The sequence below is a fragment of the Danio rerio genome, chromosome 4 (genome assembly GCF_052040795.2).
Source record: "Danio rerio strain M-AB ecotype USA chromosome 4, GRCz13ab, whole genome shotgun sequence".
Taxonomy (NCBI): Eukaryota; Metazoa; Chordata; class Actinopteri; order Cypriniformes; family Danionidae; genus Danio; species Danio rerio.
This window is the reverse complement of record NC_141024.2, coordinates 57724304-57743084: the sequence shown is the minus strand read 5'-3', so window position 1 is coordinate 57743084 and position 18781 is coordinate 57724304. Positions and strand designations below refer to the sequence as shown.

General features: G+C 42.5%; 1 protein-coding gene and 2 non-coding genes across 4 annotated transcripts; 1 reads left to right on the top strand and 2 right to left on the bottom strand.

Annotated features, from left to right (window-relative positions):
* Positions 1–7230: 7230 nt before the first annotated feature.
* On the bottom strand, positions 7231–7303 carry trnak-cuu (transfer RNA lysine (anticodon CUU)). Its single transcript has one exon. It is a non-coding gene; the product is annotated as a tRNA-Lys (tRNA).
* A 351-nt stretch (positions 7304–7654) lies between these two features.
* On the bottom strand, positions 7655–7727 carry trnae-cuc (transfer RNA glutamic acid (anticodon CUC)). Its single transcript has one exon. It is a non-coding gene; the product is annotated as a tRNA-Glu (tRNA).
* Positions 7728–10738: 3011 nt separating this feature from the next.
* Positions 10739–18037, top strand: LOC108183517 (uncharacterized). Of its 2 annotated transcripts, XR_015483928.2 has the most exons (3): positions 10739–10863; positions 11318–17531; positions 17979–18037. XR_015483928.2 is itself a non-coding variant. In XM_087249666.2 (2 exons), exon 2 carries the CDS (start codon positions 11526–11528, stop codon positions 17250–17252), a length of 5727 nt encoding a protein of 1908 aa, XP_087105792.2. In that variant the 5' UTR covers positions 10739–10863; positions 11318–11525; the 3' UTR covers positions 17253–18037. The 2 variants fall into 2 exon arrangements, 1 of the variants encoding a protein (XP_087105792.2); XM_087249666.2 differs by having other exon boundaries at positions 11318–18037.
* Positions 18038–18781: the final 744 nt, after the last annotated feature.

Below are 18781 nucleotides of genomic sequence, written 5' to 3'. Positions count from 1 at the left end.
TTATTATTTTTTTTGGTACAGCATAGGCCAAAAGCTTGGCTTTCATTGTCATTATCACAAGTGAGAAGAAGGCTTTTTTGCGGTACAGAATATTCTGTTTTGAAAGAAATATCTGAAGTAAACTTTTGTTTTTGCCAACAAAAAATAATCCTTATAACCCTAACCATAAATGTGTATATATATATATATATATATATATATATATATATATATATATATATATATATATATATATATATATATACAGTTGAAGTCAGAATTATTAACCCCCATTTGATTTTTTTTTCCCCTTTTTTAAATATTTCCCAAATGATGTTTAACAGAGCAAGGAAATTTTCACTGTATATCTGATAATATTTTTTCTTCTTGAGAAAGTCTTATTTGTTTTATTTCGGCTAGAATAAAAGCAGTTATTAATTATTTAAAAAACATTTTTGGGACACAATTATTATCCCTTTAAGCAATTTTTTTTGATAATCTACAGAACAAACCATCGTTATACAATAACTTGCCTAATTACCCTAACCTGCCTAGTTCACCTTATTAACCTAGTTAAGCCTTTAAATGTCACTTAAAGCTGTATAGAAGTGTCTTGAAAAATATCAAGTCAAACATTATTTAATGTCATCATGGCAAAGATAAAATAAATCAGTAATTAGATATAGTTTTTTAAAACTATTATGCTTAGAAATGTGCTGAAACAATCTTCCCTCCATTAAACAGAAATTGGGGAAAAAATAAACAGGGGAGCTAATAATTCAGGGGGGCTAATAATTCTGACTTCAACTGTATGTATATATATGTATATACACACACTTTATTTTCACTGTTTGTAAATAATTGTTCTTAACATTTTTGCTTTAAAACATTATAATACTGTTTGGATACTGTTTTTTTTTTTTTTTGCTGTGTGTTTTTATTGGTTATGATGCTGTTTGGATGTTTTATTTTTGCACAATAAATAAAATGTGATTTAAAAAGTGCAAACATTGTCTTTGTTAGAATTTACACGTGATTACAACGGTATAAAGACGTTCAGGTCCGACCGGACCGAATGGAAAGAAATTGTAGGTTTTGAAGATGGATTATTAGTTTTGTGGCAAGGACATAGCTGTTTTTAGAGGGTTAAAATACAGATTAAAAATAAAGTTAAAATGATTTTATATTAAATATGTTTATTGTATAATATACGTGAATGTTCGCATGGCTTTCATTTTCATTATCACAAGTAGAGGAGAAGGCTTTTCACGGCACAGAATATTCTGTTTTAAAAGAAATATCTGAAGTAAAGTTATGTTTCTGCCAACATCAGAGGCATGCATTTTAAAACTCACAGGGTAGCAGACAGAAATGCATGCGGGTCGATTCCGACGCGGATGATTCTGCATCCAGATCAGTTTTATTACGCTTTATGGAATTCACCGCGAGCATAATATGAATGACTGATGACCAGAATTAAGTTCAATCTTACCTCGATTTTGACCACGGATCTCTCTGCCTCTTAAAGGAACACTAAATAGTGTTGTATCACTTGTATTTGTGTACTTTCGCTGAGAAATTTTAATGTAAACAGCTTCAAATGTTGTAACAAGCACATCTGAAATGAGCCCGAAATTTCTGTCTGTAGAGCCAAAACAGTCAGCCCGGATATCTCCGCCTCTTAAAGGGAAAGTGCCTCTTAAAGGGGCTGTAAATTCAATTCCAAAAGGGCTCTGGCGCCATCTCGTGGACACTTTGACACGCTTTTTGTTTGAATTTTACAAATTTAATATAAAAAAAAATATTTATAGGAAAACTGTTATTTATAATTACACCAAATAAATATGATAATTATCTGTAATTTCAAACACATCTCTTGGCCAAATTTGAGGATTGTATACTTTTTTTATGCCCCAAATACTCGATACAATTTTTTTATAAAAAAAAAATTTTATTCAAAAACTACAAATCTTATCGGCATGAGGACATACAGCAACCATCTCATGAGTAATAGACAGCTTTTGACCAAATTTGGGGCTTGTAGCATCTAAGCCCTGGGAGGAGAAGCGATTGCTTTTTGTTGGTCAGAAGCCGGAATAATAATAATAAGAATAAGTTTAAGTAGCATTACAGTATGTTGGCTTTCTCAAGCCAACATAAAAACAGATTATGCATCGGTGGGAGCAGCTGCAGGAATATATTATCTTTATTTAATAAATGACTTGCGCCTCAGAAGGCAATCCTGACATGCAGTGAATGCGCACTGGTGTTTGAAGTCGCGAGACACGGAGTGCAGACACTCTTGACAATTTTGGAGGTCATTAAAATATTAATATAATAACAATACTGAAATGGTTGAGGCGGTTTAAAATGACCAAATCAACACTTTAGATGTTTTACAATGTGCTTAGCCTGCTGTTTTGTCCATTCACACACATTTTCCAATAATATGCGCATTATAGAGTTTCCATCAACCGTTTTTATGTGCATATCCAAAAAGCGCAGAAATAAGTGGATGAAACCTGCACTCTGCTGTGCCATCTGGCTTACACAGGGTTTCCGTGGGGTCTTAAAAGGTCTAAAATATAAACATCAAAATTTTAGGCCTTAAAAAGCCTTAAATTTGCTGTTCTAGGTCTTAAAGATGTTTGCACAGGTCTTATTTTCCGATGTACATGTAACGCTACTCCTAATGCTCATTTAAATAATTTTTTGTTGTTGCTTGGTGGTGTAGTTCTTTATTTCACTAGTCTTAATGTAATTTGCGGTATTAAAACTACAAATAAGACCAGCATGCAATAGCTCAGTGCTTGCGGTATATGTGACGTCATTGCCATGTTTGCGGAGGTTCACTTTGGAAGCGCGCGACATGATTTTGGGTGAAGAGTTCATGCGGCGCCATGTTTGATTTGAGTTGAATATGAGTCACTTTGAAGGGATTTTGTCTGAAACAGTACGACTGTACAGACATCTTAACGATCCGACCATGCGTGATCACCATTGAGATAACCTGGCCAATAATTCTTGGATAGAAATAGTAACAGCTGTGGAAAGGAAGTGTTTTGTTAAAAAGTTTGGAAAAACCTGGTTTTTGTACTGGTTTTTGTTGTAAAGTTTGTTACAACAAAAAAGAGGCCATGGCAAAAGTGGAGACCCAGGTGGTTTTAATATTACAGAATATGTTTTTCCACCATTTGTAGGTTTTACACTGATGTATATTTTTGAAGATAAAACAATGTAACAAAAATGAAGTAACAAATTAAGTCTTTGATAACTGGAAAAGAATATATGAACCTGTCGGCTTACAGTATACTGATGCCCAATTTCTAGGCTTTATTGGTGATGATGGACAGGATTGTTGGACCATTATTGCCTTTTCAGCTCATAAGTAGAGGACAGAAACTAGCCAGACAATAATGTGTCAATTGTTGAGTGGGCAAAATAATTAAAAGTTTCTTTTGCTATTATTCTTGCCAGAATAAAAAATATAATTGTAGAGTAACCCATGTTCTGTTGTCATTGATATTTAACTTTAATAGGTAGAACTGTCTGAGATATAAACAAAAGTGAGTGATGCATCAAAGTTTGATTTAAAAAATCTTGAATAGTTATAAAACTTTATAATCATTCATTAATTTTCTTTTTGGCTAAGCTCCATTATTAATTTGGGGTCACCACAGCGGAATGAACCGCCAATTCATCCAGCATATGTTTTACACAGCGGATGCCCTTCCAGCTGCAACCTGTTCTCATTTACAACAACAGAAAATTTAGCTTACCTAATTCACCTAAAATGCATGTGAGCATGAACATGCAAACTCCATAAAGAAATTCCAACTGACCCAGCCGAGGCTCGAACCAGTGACCTTTTTGCCTCGAGTTGAGAGCCCTTCTTACTGCGCCACGCCGTCACCCAACTTTGTAATCATAATAAATTATAAAAGTAATAAAAAATAATAATTTTAAAAATCTTGAACAATATTAATGATATAGTTCCGGAAACCTTCTACTTCTCTGTTCATCCATCTGACTTTACGGTCAGAGGATAATATATGCCAATGTTTATGGATCGTTGATTTAATAAAATTACGGTGTTCGTTGTATGTTAAGGTGCAATTTACTGAAAACTCTTTTGATTTCTTAGTCGGTGTTACTGTTTTTAAAATACCTTGTCGATGCAATTTATTTACCTTACCTAACGCATCATTTAACCACTTTTGTGGATTTCCTCTCGAGCGAAATCTTTGAAATAATATGTTTTTCTGTTTATCAAACTCTTCTGCAGTACTACAATTACGTTTCATTCTATGGAACTGACTCACTGGTAAGCTCTGTTTTTATATGAACCGGATGGTAACTGTCCATAGATAAAACTGTTTTTATCCGTTGGTTTTCGATATATTGTTGTTTGTAGTATCTCATTTACTTTACTCACTTTTACATCCAAAAAATGTATCGAGTCTATACTTTTTTCTATTGTGAATTTAATAGAAGGAATTTTTGAATTTATAAATGTCGTGAATGAATCTAATTCTTGTTCTGTGCCCGACCATATCATGAAACAATCGTCTATATATCGTATCCAAACTTTGATGTTTGAATGAAATGGATTATCATTGTAAATGTAGTCGTGTTCGAATTTGCCCATAAATAAGTTTGTATAACTTGGTGCCAATGAGGTGCCCATGGCAGTAGCTTGGACTTGCAGATAAAAGTCTTTCTCAAATAGAAAATAATTCTTGGTTAAAATAATTTTTGTGAGGCCTAGTATATATTGTGTTGGTAATCTTTCATCATTGTTAATACAATAGTATACAATAGTACAATGTAAAAAAAAAGTAAAAATAAAAACAGTACGAAGCAATTGAGTGCGAATCATTACCTTCTTTTGAATAATAGCAACGATAAGATTAACGCACCAAACCAAAGATGTAACTTCAAAAAAAATGCAAGCGCGCAGGACAAACTTCAGTAACTTTAAACATGTATTTCCATTTAAAGCCACAGGCACAAAAAGAGCTTGGTTTTCCTCTGACCCCTAAATTAAATATTCTACAAGATATATGATCTGATTTTGAGCTGAAACCTCAGACACATTCTGGGAACACCAAAGACTTTTTTTACATCTTGTAAAAAATGGGTAATTGTAGAAACCTTTTAAAGGAATAGTTGATGTAGAAATGAAAATAGCCTCACCATTTACTCTTCTTTGTGTGGTTTTAAACCTTTATGAGTTTCTTAATCCTGTTGAACACAAAAGAAGATATTAAAAAAAGAAACAAACCTACTGGCTTACTGTGTTCCACAATAAAGGAAATTTCTAAAACTACATGACGGAGAGTAAATGGTAAGGTCATTTTCATTTGTGGGTGAAACATCCATTTCTTGCTTATCGGTTTGAGCCTTCATACTAAGTTAACTCTTTTTTTTTTTTTTTTTAGATCTGATGGTGCTGAAAGAAAAGACTCATGGACATAATGATATAGATGAGAAACAGCAGTTTGAGAAACCCCAAGAAATAATGACTGATGAAAAACCCACACTGACTAAAAAGACTTCATCACACGGAAGACCTCGGAAATCCAAATCTGGGTGTAATTTCAGCTGTAAACAGTGTAGAAAGAGTTTCAGTCAGAAGTCAAAGCTTGATGTTCGCATGAGAGTTCACACTAGGGAGCAACCTTACATCTGCGAACAGTGTGAAAAGAGTTTTGGTCAAAAACAAAGCTTTAAAGCCCACATGAGAATTCACACTGGAGAGGGGAAGTTCACATGCCAAGAGTGTGGAAAAAGCTTTTATCATGCTGGAAACTTTGCAGCACACATGAGAATTCACATTGGAGAGAAGCCTTTCAGCTGTAATCAGTGCGGAAAGAGTTTCTGTCAAAGGCCAAACCTTGATGTTCACATGAGGGTTCACACAGGGAAGAAACCTTACACCTGCGAACAGTGTGGAAAGAGTTTTAGTCAAATACAAAACTTTAAAACCCACATGAGAATTCACACTGGAGAGAGGCCGTACACATGCCAAAAGTGTGGAAAAAGCTTTTATCATGCTGGAAACCTTGCAGAACACATGAGAACTCATACTGGAGAGAAGTCTTTCAGCTGTAAACAGTGTAAAAAGAGTTTCAGTAAAAAGCAGCACCTGATTGCTCACATGAGAGTTCACACTAGGGAGAAACCTTACACCTGCGAACAGTGAGGAAAGAGTTTAGGTAAAAAACGAGACCTTTACATCCACATGAGGATTCACACTGGAGAGAAGCCGTTTGCATGTTCGCGCCACAGAAACTTAGTGAAAGGTCACCTACAGTGGTCGAAACGCAGAACTCTGTCTCAAAGTCTACTATACAAAGCATAATGTAAGTTTGCTGAGAGAGAGAGAGAAAAGTAACAGAAACACCCAACATGGGGCTCTAACCCACAACCCTGAGATTCTCATGCTCTACCGACTGAGCCAGCTAGGCTGATGAGAAGTACTTTCAAGAGCTAGACACTGTTTACAGTAATAACTTCCCTACCCGTGACAATCTTCTGCTAAATCCTGATTTCATCTGGTAACGCTGGACAGAATGTGGCCCAGGATATATGCCCAGTGCACGGTTTAGCAGTTGCAAGGCAGCAAAATGCCTAGTTCATCCCTGGGTGGGCTTCATCCACCAACCTTTCAGTTAACAGCCAAACGCGCTAACCGATTGCACCACAGAGACTTAATGAAAGGTCACCTACAGTGGTAGAAAGTCAGAACTTTGTCTCAAAAGGTCTGCTATATGAAGCCTAATGTAAGTTTGCTGAGAAAGAGAGACAGAGAGGTAGCAGTAACGCCCAACGTGGGGCTCTAACCCACGACCATGAGATTAAGAGTCTCATGCCCTACCGACTGAGCTAGCCAAACTGACGAGAAGCCTTTTCAAGAGCTAAACACCATTTACAGTAATACCTTCCCTACTCATGACAATCTTCTGCTAAATCCTGATTTCATCTTGTAACGCTGGACAGAATGTGGCCCAGGATCTATGTCCAGTGCACGTGTTAGCAGTTGCAAGGCAGCAAAATGCTTATTTCGTCCCTGGGTGGGCTTGAACCACCAACCTTTCAATTAACTGCCGAACGCGCTAACCGATTGCGCCACAGAGACTTAGTGAAACGTCACCTACAGTGGTAGAAACGTGTAACCTTGTCCCAAAAGGTCTGCTATATGAACCCTTTTGTAAGTTTGCTGGGAGAGAGAGAGAAAAGTAACAGGAACGCCCAACGTGGGGCTCGAACCCACGACCCTGAGATTAAGAGTCTCAGGCTCTACCAACTGAGCTAGCCGGGCTGATGAGAAGCTCTTTTAAGATATAAACACCGTTTACAGTAATACCTTCCCTACCCGTGACAATGTTCTGCTAAATCCTGATTTCATCTTGTAACGCTGGACAGAATGTGGCCCAGGATCTATGTCCAGTGCACGTGTTAGCAGTTGCAAGGCAGCAAAATGCCTAATTCGTCCCTGGCTGGGCTTCAACCACCAAGCTTTCAGTTAACAGCCGAACACGCTAACCGATTGCGCCACAGAAACTTAGTGAAAGGTCACCTACAGTGGTCGAAACGCAGAACTCTGTCTCAAAGTCTGCTATACAAAGCATAATGTAAGTTTGCTGAGAGAGAGAGAGAAAAGTAACAGAAACACCCAACATGGGGCTCTAACCCACAACCCTGAGATTGAGAGTCTCATGCTCTACCGACTGAGCCAGCTAGGCTGATGAGAAGTACTTTCAAGAGCTAGACACTGTTTACAGTAATACCTTCCCTACCCGTGACAATCTTCTGCTAAATCCTGATTTCATCTGGTAACGCTGGACAGAATGTGGCCCAGGATATATGCCCAGTGCACGGTTTAGCAGTTGCAAGGCAGCAAAATGCCTAGTTTGTCCCTGGGTGGGCTTCATCCACCAACCTTTCAGTTAACAGCCGAACGCGCTAACCGATTGCACCACAGAGACTTAGTGAAAGGTCACCTACAGTGGTAGAAAGTCAGAACTTTGTCTCAAAAGGTCTGCTATATGAAGCCTAATGTAAGTTTGCTGAGAGAGAGAGACAGAGAGGTAACAGAAACGCCCAACGTGGGGCTCTAACCCACGACCATGAGATTAAGAGTCTCATGCCCTATCCACTGAGCTAGCCGAACTGACGAGAAGCCTTTTCAAGAGCTAGACACCATTTACAGTAATACCTTCCTTACTCATGACAATCTACTGCTAAATCCTGATTTCATCTTGTAACGCTGGACAGAATGTGGCCCAGGATCTATGTCCAGTGCACGTGTTAGCAGTTGCAAGGCAGCAAAATGCCTAATTCGTACCTGGGTGGGCTTGAACCACCAACATTTCAGTTAACAGCCGAACGCGCTAACCGATTGCACCACAGAGACTTAGTGAAAGGTCACCTACAGTGGTAGAAAGTCAGAAGTTTGTCTCAAAAGGTCAGCTATATGAACCCTAATGTAAGTTTGCTGAGAGAGAGAGACAGAGAGGTAACAGAAACGCCCAACGTGGGGCTCTAACTCACGACCCTGAGATGAAGAGTCTCATGCCCTACCGACTGAGCTAGCCGAACTGACGAGAAGCCTTTTCAAGAGCTAGACACCATTTACAGTAATACCTTCCCTACCCATGACAATCTTCTGCTAAATCCTGATTTCATCTTGTAACGCTGGACAGAATGTGGCCCAGGATCTATGTCCAGTGCACGTGTTAGCAGTTGCAAGGCAGCAAAATGCCTAATTCGTCCATGGCTGGGCTTCAACCACCAAGCTTTCAGTTAACAGCTGAATACGCTAACCGATTGCGCCACAGAGACTTAGTGAAAGATCACCTACAGTGGTAGAAACGCGGAACTTTGTCTCAAAAGGTCTGCTACATGAACCCTAATGATAGTTTGCTGAGAGAAAGAGAGGTAACAGAAACGCCCAATGTGGGGCTCTAACCCACGACCCTGAGATTAAGAGTCTCATGCTCTATCGACTGAGCTAGCGGGGCTGATGAGAAGCTCTTTTAGGAGCTAGAAACCGTTTACAGTAATACCTTCCCTACCCATGACAATGTTCTGCTAAATCCTGATTTCATCTTGTAACGCTGGACAGAATGTGGCCCTGGATATATGCCCAGTGCACGTGTTAGCAGTTGCAAGGCAGCAAAATGCCTAGTTCTTCCCTGGGTGGGCTTGAACCACCAACCTTTCAGTTAACAGCCGAACGCGCTAACCGATTGCGCCACAGAGACTTAGGGAAAGGTCACCTACAGTGGTAGAAAGCCGGAACTTTGTTTCAAAAGGTCTGCCATATGAACGCTAATGTAAGTTTGCTGAGAGAGAGAGAGAAAAGTAACAGAAACGCCCAACGTGGGGCTCAAACCCACTACCCTGACATTAAGAGTCTCATGCTCTACCGACTGAGCTAGCCAGGCTCATGCATAGCTCTTTCAAGACCTAGACACTGTTTTCAGTCATACCTTCCCTACCCGTGACAACCTTCTGCTAAATCCTGATTTCATCTTGTAACGCTGGACAGAATGTGGCCCAGGATATATGCCCAGTGCACGTGTTAGCAGTTGCAAGGCAGCAAAATGCCTAATTCGATTCTGGGTGGGCTTGAACCACAAACCTTTCAGTTAACAGCAGAACGCGCTAACCTATTGCGCCACAGAGACTTAGGGAAAGGTCACCTACAGTGGTAGAAAGCCGGAACTTTGTTTCAAAAGGTCTGTGATATTAACCCTAATGTAAGTTTGCTGAGAGAGAGAGATAAGTAACAGAAACGCCCAACGTGGGGCTCGAACCCTCGACCCTGAGATTAAGAGTCTCATGCTCTTCCGCCTGAGCTAGCCGGGCTGATGTAAAGGTGTTTCAAGAGCTAGACACCGTTTTCAGTAATACCTTCCCTACCCGTGAAAATCTTCTGCTAAATCCTGATTTCATCTTGTAACACTGGACAGAATGTGGCCCAGGATATATGCCCAGTGCACGTGTTAGCAGTTGCAAGGCAGCAAAATGCCTAATTCGTCCCTGGAGGGGCTTGAACTTCCAACCTTTCAGTTAACAGCCAAACGCGCTAACAGATTGCGCCACAGAGACTTAGTAAGAGGTCACTTACAGTGGTAGAAAGGCAGAACTTTGTTTCAAAAGGTCTGCTATATAAACCCTAATGAAAGTTTGCTGAGAGAGAGAGAGGCAACAGAAACACGCAACGTGGGGCTTGAACCCACGACCCTGAGATTAAGGGTCTCATGCTCTACTTACTGAACTAGCTGAGCTGATGAGGAGCTCTTTCAAGAGCTAGACACCGTTTACAGTAATACCTTCCCTACCCGTGACAATCTTCTGCTAAACCCAGATTTCATCTTGTAACACTGGACAGAATTTGGCCCAGGATATATGCCCAGTGCACATGTTAGCAGTTGCAAGGCAGCAAAATGCCTAATTCGTCCCTGGGCGGGCTTGAACCACCAACCTTTCAGTTAACAGCAGAACGCGCTAACCGATTGCGCCACAGAGACTTAGTAAGAGGTCACTTACAGTGGTAGAAAGCCGGAACTTTGTTTCAAAAGGTCTGCCATATGAACCCTAATGTAAGTTTGCTGAGAGAGAGAGATAAGTAACAGAAACGCCCAACTTGGGTGTGCAAAAGGACCACTGATGTCTACGTCCCGGATGACACCAACCAATCAGTGCACAATGCAACGCAGTATCATCGAGGTGGGCTGAGCTAAGAACTAGTTGAGAGCGACAGTGCACACGGGAGATAACGCTGGCGATAACACCTGCTATCAAACTCACTCAGCAAAAAGAGACAAAACAGTCACTACTGGTATACTGTGTTACAGTGTGCGTGTCTTAAAAGTAAGTGATCACTATTTATAAAGTTATTATTGACAGAAGATCAGCTGTTGTTCACGTACCACCTGTAGCAGCTTGTTAGCCCAGTACTGCTTATATTACCAGCTTAAACTCGGGAATTACCAAGTGTTTAAGTACAAGTTGTAGTTATATGTTCATATGTACACATTTTAGTATGTTACTGATGTATGTTTATAGTATATCACGTATGTGCGCGTTATGCGACGATAATTGGCTACCTGCGGTGATCATTCAAGTTGGACATGCCCAGACAAAGACCCTGCCATCATGCGGGATTCATGTGCTCTTGGCGCCCTCTTTTGGACACTCGGAGAATTGCGCCTTTATTATCTACTTTGCCATTATTTTCTTTCTATACTTGTTGTATGCTGTTCAGTTAGTAATATTTATTGTGAAACATCTGTATTGATTATTGTTTATTGTTTATTTGTTTCAGAAACCACACATATGTTCCATTGTATACCAAGTCCTTTAGTAAATGAAAATCACATCTAATACCCTGAGTGCCTCTCTTCAATTAAGTAACCATCTCACTCAGTTCTGACCGACTGCCTATTGTGTTTCACACCCAAATTTAATACATCCACGAACCCCTCCATTTCAAGTGGTCCTTCGAGCCGGATTGAGTGAATCACAGTAGAGAGATGATGTCGAATTCTGAGCCATATCCTCCTGTTGTCAGACCTAGACGACAAATAAGACAACCTGCATATCTAGCAGATTATGAAGTTCATGGATCAGGCTTTGTGAAGAGAGCTCCAGTATCTAATCGCCTGAGTGAATACGCCAATGAAGCAGTCGCACCCATGTCAGCCAATGTATCACGATCATCTTCTCCGACGAGTCAGCCCTCATACACAGATGATCTAATACTCCAAGATGTATGGCCAGAGCCATCTGGATATGAATCGCCAGGGTATGATAAGCAACACTTTCAAGTCCAGCAGACCTCTGATATAAAGTCTATGTGCATGCAGATGAAGAGGGACAATGACGAGCTCCGTAGCTCCATTCTACCAGAAATCCTTTCAGCGCTTCAAGGGCTCAAGGCGGAGAATGCTACATTAAGACAGGAGATCCAGCAGCGTAGCCCCAGCATTCAGACACCAATACCAGCTCCCCGCACTCACTTGCCACCCTCAGTCATTAGTCATAGAAGCTCCAGAGCGCATAGTGGTGAAGTTTCTACTCCTCAACCAGCCCATTATGAGCAGCTGACAGAGCAAATGGGAGATATGACTTTAACTTCTAGGATGTCACATGTAGTTGATGGTCATGGTGTATATTCTCAGAGGACACACACATATTCAGCCCAGCCTTCAGGAACAGGACATTATGAAAATGTGCCCCTTGGTCCAAGATACCATTATCTTCAGACAGAAGGAGAATTCAGTCCAGCCTCACTACCAGAGTTAGTGCCTAGGATGGAGAAGCTGCATACCCAAGAGCAGATTTATCGAGGCCCTAAGCCTACAATTCCCAGCTTGACAGCAGCTGACCCAAGACAGTTTTCCAGACTACGTATGGCACTGGAGAATATTCTGCCAGCAGATGCGAGTGAACGTTTTAAGTATCAGATTCTGACAGATCATTTGGAGCTTGAAGAGGCTCTCCTGGTGGCAGACTCCTACTGTAATTCTGTGAGACCCTACACAGACACGATGCACGCTCTGGTTAAGATGTATGGTCAGCCCCACAAGCTCGTTCTGCAGAGTATCACAGAAGTGCTGGACAGTCCCAACCTTAAGTCAGGAGATGTTAAATCTTTCAAGCTCTTTGCTCTTCGAGTGCGATCATTAGTGAGTATGTTGGAACAATTGGGGCCAGAGGGAGTCGCCGAATTGGACTGTGGCTCACATGTGTCTCGTCTCCAGAGCAAGCTTCCCCATGAGCTGCAAATCAGTTTTAAGAGATATATCCATCCCTTAAGGATCACAGTCCCTACACTTCTACACTTTGCTGACTGGTTAGAATACGAGCTCCAAGTACAAGATGACACTGCCAAAGCAGTCATGTATGCCCCACCCTTACCTTTCAAGCGGAGAGAAGGTCGTCATGAACACAAGCCTTCAGGGAGATCAACAAATATTCTACTAGGTGCTGGAAAGCCCACTGCCCCCACTGAATGCCGAATACCTACGTTAGATTCCAAGCCCAGTTCTACTAAGTATAGAGAGAAGTCACACGCCTACTGTCCTTACTGTGACAACTCCAGCCACTTCCTCAATGGGTGTCTTAACTTCAAAGAGCTAACAAAGGAACAGAAAGAGGCATGGATTCGTAAGAATAATAGGTGCTGGCGGTGTGGACGTAATCATCATGCATCCAGATGCACATTAAAGGCTCTGTGTAAGACGTGCAACAGAAAACACCTGCTTGTATTGCATGATCTAAATGAGAGAGTTGTCAGTACTAGTGAAGAGACTGAACCTAAGGAGAACTCGTGTCTTGTGAATACCACAAAGGGCACCCTATATGCAGATCGTTCAGTTGGCAGCCGCAGAGTGCTCTTGAAAGTGAGTAAAGTAATCATTGCAAATGGAGATGCATCAATGGAGACTTTTGCTGTGTTAGATGATGGGTCAGAAAGGACCATTCTACTTCATGCTGCAGCTCAGCAGCTGAAACTCCAGGGCCAGCCAGAAGACCTCATACTGCGCACTGTAAGACAGGATCAGCAGGTGCTTCATGGGACAACAGTTTCCTTCACAGTCTCACCGGTGTCTTACCCCCACAAGAAGTACCACATTCAGCATGCATTTACAGCCGAAAGACTGAGCCTTGCTGAACACACTTATCCAGTGGCTTTCTTACAGAAGAAATATAGACATCTAGCTGGTCTCCCATTGCAACAGATGGATAAAGTGCAGCCTGTATTGTTGATTGGGTCAGATTACCCACATCTCCTCACGCCTGTTGAACCAGTACGTCTAGGCCCACCAGGGGGCCCAGCAGCAGTTAAAACCCGCTTGGGATGGACTCTTCAAGGTCCTACACAAGAGGTCCGTCGTGAGCTTAGCACACACCAGTGCTTCTTTACCTCTGTACTACCTAACACAGACCTGTTTGCTCATGTTGAGCGATTGTGGCAGATGGATGTGATACCCTATCGCAACAACAAGATAGTGACACGATCCAAGCTAGACAAGGAAGCAATCAGTCTGTTGCAAGAGAACACTGTGAGAGTAGAAGTACAGGGGACAATGCGGTATGCCACACCGCTCCTCCGAATGCAGAGTATGCCTCGTTTGAACATGCCCAAGGAAGCCGTTCTCCCTCAGCTTAGGAGTGTTGAGAGGAGGCTGCTAAAAAACCCAGAGCAAGCATCTGCCTACCAGGCTGAGATTACTAGATTGAAGGAAGCAGGCTATGTGGCTAAGCTAGAACCAAGAGAAGCGGATTGCTCTAAAGAGTCTTGGTACATCCCCCACCATATGGTGCAGCACAATAATAAGAATAGAGTCGTCTACAACTGCTCCTTTCAATTTGAAGGCCACAGCCTTAATGACTTTCTCCTGCCAGGCCCCACATTAAGCCCATCACTGTTGGCAGTGCTGCTTCGATTCCGAGAGCACCCTGTTGCTATAAGTAGCGACATTCGCGGTATGTTTCACCAAGTCAGGCTGCTCCCTGGTGACATGCCCTTGCTTCGATTTTTGTGGCGAGATTTAAAGCCTGATCTACCCCCTGATGTGTACCAGTGGCAGGTACTTCCCTTTGGCACCACGTGCAGTCCCTGCTGTGCCTCATATGCCCTGCAGACTCACGTTATAAATCACAGTCAGCCGGGAGATCGATTTAGAGAGGTAATTGAGAAATCATTCTATGTCGACAATTGCCTCCACAGTCTTCATTCTCCTAAAGAGGCTAAAGACCTTGTTGACGGACTTTGTGCTCTCCTAGCCAGTGGAGGATTTGAGCTTCGACAATGGGCTAGCAATTGTCCATCTGTGATTACTCACCTTCCTCCAGAATCCAGATCTAGTACCTGCGAACTGTGGCTCAGCCAAGACCAACAAGATGTCCATGAGTCCACGCTTGGACTGCAGTGGCATTGCCAAACTGATACACTGCGCTACAAACACAGAGCTAGGAGCTCTGCGCCAGTGACTATGCGCCACATATACAGAGTACTGGCAAGTCAATACGATCCTCTCGGATATATCATCCCATACACTACCCGGGCTAAAATATTAGTACAGCGTTTATGGGACAAGAAACGAGACTGGGACGACCCACACCTGCCAGATTATCTACTCGCCTTATGGCATGAATGGGAGAAAGAACTGAGTGGACTAGAGGAGATATCCTTAGCCAGGTGCTACTCTCTGTCAGAAGTAGATCACGCATCTTGTAAATATGAGATCCACATCTTCTGTGATGCTTCAGAGCAGGCGTATGGGTCAGTGGCCTATCTGCGAATAGAGCACAAGGAGGGTGAAGTAGAAGTTGCCTTTTTTGCTGCCAGGTCCCGTGTTGCCCCCCGAAAGCAACAATCTATACCAAGACTAGAGTTGTGTGCTGCTTTAAGTGGAGCACAGCTATCCCAACTCCTGAACGCTGAGCTTACAGTCCCTATCCACTCCACTACGCTCTGGTCTGACTCTACCACTGTGCTTATGTGGTTGACATCTAGCTCCTGCCGTTACAAGGTATTTGTGGGGACAAGAGTAGCTGAGATCCAAGAGATGACAGCATCCGCTGTCTGGCGCTATGTTCGATCATCAGACAACCCGGCCGATGACATCACTAGAGGCAAATCTCTCCAAAACCTCTCTAAAGACAGCAGGTGGAGTCAAGGACCATCTTTCCTTAAGCTCCCTTCTGAGAGCTGGCCAGAACAGCCGCATTTAGCAGCAGAAGGGCCGAACTCTGAACTAAGACAGTCATCCTTCTCTGTTTTAGTAACCACTACTGCTCCCTCAGCTAAACTGCAGCACTTCAACACCCTGACAGAGTGCCTGAATGCTTATGGACAGGAGCTTCATGGGGCGGCCTACACCTCCAGTGCTGAACTGCAAAAGGATGTTCAACGTGCAGTTCTCCGTCAAGCACAAGCCGAGTCCTTTCCAGAAGAGCTGAGACTATTGATGTCTGGAAAATCAGTATCATCGAAGAGCAGACTACTCACTCTTTCCCCAGAACTTGATGCTGCTACTGGACTTATTAGAGTAGGAGGCCGGCTACGGCATTGTGAGGTCTTGGAAGCAGATACTATACACCCAGTTGTCCTTGATCCTCGGCACCCAGTCACACTGTTAATCATTAGAGATCATGATGAGAGACTGCATCATCCAGGTACGGAGCGGTTGTTTGCAGAAATCAGAAGGACATACTGGATACTGAGAGGTCGTGAAGCCATCCGACGATACCAACACCAATGTACAGAGTGTAAGAAGTGGAGAGGACGCCCAGAGGTCCCATTGATGGCAGACTTACCCCTTACAAGACAAAGATACTTCCGTCCTGTCTTTTACTCGACTGGGATGGACTGTTTTGGCCCCTTCGTTATTAAGATTGGTCGACGTAATGAGAAGAGGTGGGGTATAGTCTTTAAGTGTATGACCACAAGGGCAGTCCATCTTGATCTTCTCTCTAGTATTGACTCTGACTCATTCTTGATGGCTCTAAGAAGGTTCATAGCCAGAAGAGGCAACCCCCATGAGTTACTGTGTGACCAAGGCACTAATTTTAAGGGAGGAGAACGTGAACTGAATGAGGCCTTTGCTGCTCTCCAAAGTGAGCTACAGAACCATCTCGTTGTTCAGCAAATTAAATTCACCTACAACCCACCAAGTGCCCCTCACTTTGGTGGATGCTGGGAGAGGGAGATCCGTTCGATCAAGGCAGCCCTTAAAGTGACAATTGGAGCCCAGACAGTTACTGAGGAAGTGTTAAGGACCGTCCTGATTGAGGTAGAAGGTATCCTCAACTCTAAGCCTTTAGGATATACCTCCTCTGATGTCGCTGATCTCGACCCAATTACCCCGTTCTGCTTCTTAATTGGTCGCAGAGATGTGTCACTTCCCCAAGTCATCTATGAGGACTCAGAAATCTCAAGTCGACGGCGGTGGCATCACAGCCAACTACTTGCAGAGCACTTCTGGAGGCACTTTCTGAAATACTACCTACCTGACCTTCAGGCACGGCAGAAGTGGAAAACCGAGAAGAGGACATTAGAAATTGGGGATGTAGTCATGATAGTTGATCCTCAACTCCCTCGTGCACTTTGGCCAGTGGGCAGAATCACACAAGTGTTCCCTGGTGCAGATGGTCGAGTGCGGACTGCTAATGTGGAGGTTAAGGGCAAGACTTATACCCGTATTGTGGCTCGACTTATACAGCTTCCAGCTCTACCTGAGGACGAATAATGCATGTTATGGATCTTTTGTCAGATGAGCGAATTCAGTTCTGAATTCGGGGGCGGCTGTGCAAAAGGACCACTGATGTCTACGTCCCGGATGACACCAACCAATCAGTGCACAATGCAACGCAGTATCATCGAGGTGGGCTGAGCTAAGAACTAGTTGAGAGCGACAGTGCACACGGGAGATAACGCTGGCGATAACACCTGCTATCAAACTCACTCAGCAAAAAGAGACAAAACAGTCACTACTGGTATACTGTGCTACAGTGTGCGTGTCTTAAAAGTAAGTGATCACTATTTATAAAGTTATTATTGACAGAAGATCAGCTGTTGTTCACGTACCACCTGTAGCAGCTTGTTAGCCCAGTACTGCTTATATTACCAGCTTAAACTCGGGAATTACCAAGTGTTTAAGTACAAGTTGTAGTTATATGTTCATATGTACACATTTTAGTATGTTACTGATGTATGTTTATAGTATATCACGTATGTGCGCGTTATGCGACGATAATTGGCTACCTGCGGTGATCATTCAAGTTGGACATGCCCAGACAAAGACCCTGCCATCATGCGGAATTCATGTGCTCTTGGTGCCCTCTTTTGGACACTCGGAGAATTGCGCCTTTATTATCTACTTTGCCATTATTTTCTTTCTATACTTGTTGTATGCTGTTCAGTTAGTAATATTTATTGTGAAACATCTGTATTGATTATTGTTTATTTGTTTCAGAAACCACACATATGTTCCATTGTATACCAAGTGCTTCAGTAAATGAAAATCACATCTAATACCCTGAGTGCCTCTCTTCAATTAAGTAACCATCTCACTCAGTTCTGACCGACTGCCTATTGTGTTTCACACCCAAATTTAATACATCCACGAACCCCTCCATTTCATTGGGGCTCGAACCCTCGACCCTGAGATTAAGAGTCTCATGCTCTTCCGCCTGAGCTAGCCGGGCTGATGTAAAGGTTTTTCAAGAGCTAGACACCGTTTTCAGTAATACCTTCCCTACCCGTGACAATGTTCTGCTAAATCCTGATTTCATCTTGTAACACTGGACAGAATGTGGCCCAGGATATATGCCCAGTGCACGTATTAGCAGTTGCAAGGCAGCAAAATGCCTAATTCGTCCCTGGAGGGGCTTGAACTTCCAACCTTTCAGTTAACAGCCAAACGCGCTAACCGATTGCGCCACAGAGACTTAGTAAGAGATCACTTACAGTGGTAGAAAGGCAGAACTTTGTTTCAAAAGGTCTGCTATATAAACCCTAATAAAAGTTTGCTGAGAGAGAGAGAGGCAACAGAAACACGCAACGTGGGGCTCGAACCCACGACTCTGAGATTAAGGGTCTCATGCTCTACTGACTGAACTAGCTGAGCTGATGAGGAGCTCTTTCAAGAGCTAGACACCGTTTACAGTAATACCTTCCCCACCCGTGACAATCTTCTGCTAAATCCTGATTTCATCTTGTAACGCTGGACAGAATGTGGCCCTGGATATATGCCCAATGCACGTGTTAGCAGTTGCA